Genomic DNA, 3,303 nt, shown 5'->3' on the forward strand with positions numbered 1-3,303 from the left:
GTCATTCTTCGGTCCCTACTCAAGAAAAGTCAATTATCGCTTTCCCCTTTCAGGAACTTCCAACTAGTCACTTCAATCGCTTTCAATCTCTTCTGTTTCGCTTTGTTTTCCAGTCTCCTTTTACGATCATCATCTCCTTCACTGAAACATCCTTCAAACCACTCACGATTAGAAAATCGAATGCACAATCTATCTTCTTATCCCACGAGAAACTTTCCAAGACAATAGAAAAATTGCAAGCCATGGGATTTCATTAAGCATTTGACTAGTATCTTTCTACGGAGTATATATAGGTAGGAATCTAGTTGAAGCCAGGAGTAATTGATCAGATTGTCACCAAAGTATTTTACAACGTGTGAAGTGAGGCAAACATATATTCCGATAGGGCCACTTTATGTTCTAAAACAACGCTCAATCAACTTCTATTTACATAACCTTCCACTTGCAAAGCCTATGAAATACAGTACATGGCATGCAAGCCAACTCTAACTCAAGATATATACATAATGGTACACTAGTAGAGTCATATGAACTGCACCGCGTAGTCGGTTGCAGATAAAATAAGATTACGACATCATCAGGCTCGAAAACTGCCATCTTCGTACACACTATCATTTGCTAGAGCAAGCCAGTTGTCCATATCGAGGCTTTTCATTGCCGATGGCCCTCCGGGAGCGCAACCACTCTGTAAAATGGAACAGCTCTCTCTGGTAGATTCCCATCCTCTTCGTCATCATCAAATAAGAGATTGTAACTATCAAAATTAAGGTAGCAGTCACAACATATTCTTCAGAAAAGGTGGACATTATTACTATTATTAAATACAGTATTAGCTGAACGGTGGTAATCAGAAGGTTTTTTTTTTTCGAAACGGAGGCAAAAGATTTGCCTCATCGATTAATTAAGCAGAAGAGAATTGCCCAGTTAATTAACGGAAAACCGGGCAAAAACCGAGTAATCAGAAGGTTTCATTGTAATAGATATGTGCATATGTATGTCCCATCTACAACTTCAGCTACGTTTAATCAAAGCCCTATTGTGTGTTTAAAGAAAGCAAACACGAAAATACTGTTGTATTTTCGTAAATAAGAACCACGTACAATCGTACATGCAGAGCAGCTAGTGCAATAGATGGTTGAAAACAGTTGTGCTACTGACAAGAAAAACACCAGACTAAATTCTCATGCAAAGTCATAATTTATAACATCACAAATTGATCCAAATATCACCAGATAAAGCTATAAGATTTCCTTATTGAGTACCGTTGGCTAGTCCTGCATATATTACAGATACTGGAGACCATATGACACAACCATATTGCCCAATTCCATGGAGACGGGCTATCTTACTTATTGTTATGCAAGATATCTTATGTTTTGAGAAGGCAGAAGCACAAACATAAACATAGACCCAAACTAAATGAAGTAAAAATGGAAGGAGATTGTCATCTCTCGATCCATGGCGAAATAACTATCTCTAAGTAAACCAAGCTGTATACAACTTCTAAAATGTGCAATACTCAGGAAATAAGAATTTCTAAGTAGACATAGAAATAGACAAACTCCGCCTATGTCTTCTAGGCATAGCCGGTCCCAAGCCCGGGTAAAGGAGGAGGGTTGTGATAGGCTTGGCGAGCCAACGTAAAAACTAGCCAGTCCCATAGGTATGAAACCCATTTGAGCGAGAATAGTACTAGGATGGGTGACCTCCTAGGAAGTCCTCGTGAAAGGGTTTCATATCTAAGAGTTGTGATAGGCTTGGCGAGCCAACGTAAAAACTAGCCAGTCTTTTGGGTATGAAACCCATTTGGGCGAGAGTAGTACTAGGATGGGTGACCTCCTGGGAAGTCCTCGTGAAAGGGTTTCATATCTAGCCTACCCCAACTTGTTTGGGATAAAAGGCTTCGTAAGTAAGTAAGTAAGTACATAGAAATAGACACTTCCGAAATGAAAAATGTGTCATTTGCACATATAAGACTGTACATCATAGAAGGTTGTAGAAGTATAGGTTACGTACTCATCAGACTTCCTCTGCAATTTGTTGCAGTGCAATTTCACCACATGATGGCAAAAAGAGAGTATTAGTGACATAGCAAATAACGGAAAAGATAGAACAAATCGATAACAGCAACTTGGTGGCTTTAAACAGCACATACAGCTTCCACAAACTTCATACATGCCAAGGAATTAACCGAGTAAAAATCATGTTTATGCCACCCAGATGGAATGACTGTACAATGCTGAAGCATGTATATAAACAGGACAAATGATACTAATATATTACGTCTTTAATGGCATTAATATTGACAAGATAATACTATTTGCACAGTAGTAGTCACATTAATTATGGTGAACCAAGCTAGTATCAACTTGTCCTAGAGTAGGCGTGCCATACGCCCAATCCCACAGCCATGTTCGTAACCACACTGGTAATCATGCCCCAGGATTCAGGTGACGCAACACAGTAGTAGTCAAATTAACTATAGTGAACCAAGTTAGTATCAGCTTCTTACAGGCACCTTCCTGGGGTAGGCGTATGCAATAATAGGCCAATGCCAACAACCATGTTCGTAACTACAATGGTACTCCGAAATCGTTAAGGGGTACCCCTAGCAAAGGTCACTCACACCTCCTCTGGTGGTGACAAGTGGTGCACTGCATGTGCGACACTTTTTGCAACCAGGGAGTTTTGTCGGCATTTTTTCCCATGCATGGGAGGCACCGATGGGTTTGTTTGTGTGTTTATTTGTAGATCCGTTTTTTCAAATGTTTTATCTCCTGAACCGCGTGTCCAAATCACGAACTGTTTTCTCCGTTGCCTTTCTCGCATCGAGATTTTCAAACTATCCCACGTTGGTAGATTTTGATGAACTTTTTTGGGGCAAATTTATGCTTCCAGCTAGTAGCAATTTGTGCTTCAGTGTGAACTAAACTGTGCTCCCAATACAAACTAAACTGTGTTTCCCGACAGAAGCACAAATTGTGCTCTGTTCGCGGGTTAAGCACTACTTTGCTTCACGGGAAGCACTACTGCGCTCACGCAGACACGAAGCACTACCATGCTTCACGCTGCTGACAGACCAAACACCGAAAAAACAAAGAAAAAAAGGGCAGCCCGGTGCACCTAGCTCCCGCTTGCGTAGGGTTCGGGGAAGGGTCCAACCACTTTAGTTCTTTTGTACGCAGTCTTTCCCTGCAGGGTCCGGGGAAGGGGAGCTTTCGCGCAGCGGTAAAGTTGTTACCTTGTGACCATGAGGTCACGGGTGGGTTCGAGTCCTAAAACCAAAGAAAGAGCAAAACAAAA

At 41.2% G+C, this 3,303-nt stretch overlaps 1 protein-coding gene across 8 annotated transcripts in view; it reads right to left on the reverse strand.

The window, feature by feature from the left end:
* Positions 1–305: 305 nt before the first annotated feature.
* The window catches only part of LOC123102900 (SAGA-associated factor 29 homolog A), a 47,858-nt gene continuing 44,860 nt past the window's right edge, over positions 306–3,303 (reverse strand). For 5 of the 8 annotated variants that reach the window (XR_006449466.1, XR_006449463.1, XR_006449464.1 and 2 more), the window contains 2 exons: positions 2,017–2,030; positions 306–754 (listed from right to left, as the gene is read on the reverse strand). Coding sequence is in view for 4 of the 8 variants with exons in the window: in XM_044524360.1 (XP_044380295.1) it covers positions 652–754; positions 2,017–2,030 (117 nt within the window). In the remaining 4 variants the exon portion in view is untranslated. Of the gene's footprint in view, positions 755–1,982; positions 2,031–3,303 lie in introns of all 8 variants that reach the window. The other 3 variants (XM_044524359.1, XR_006449465.1, XM_044524361.1) reach the window with 3 other exon arrangements.

The sequence above is a fragment of the Triticum aestivum genome, chromosome 5A, assembly GCF_018294505.1.
Source record: "Triticum aestivum cultivar Chinese Spring chromosome 5A, IWGSC CS RefSeq v2.1, whole genome shotgun sequence".
NCBI classification, from domain to species: domain Eukaryota; kingdom Viridiplantae; phylum Streptophyta; class Magnoliopsida; order Poales; family Poaceae; genus Triticum; species Triticum aestivum.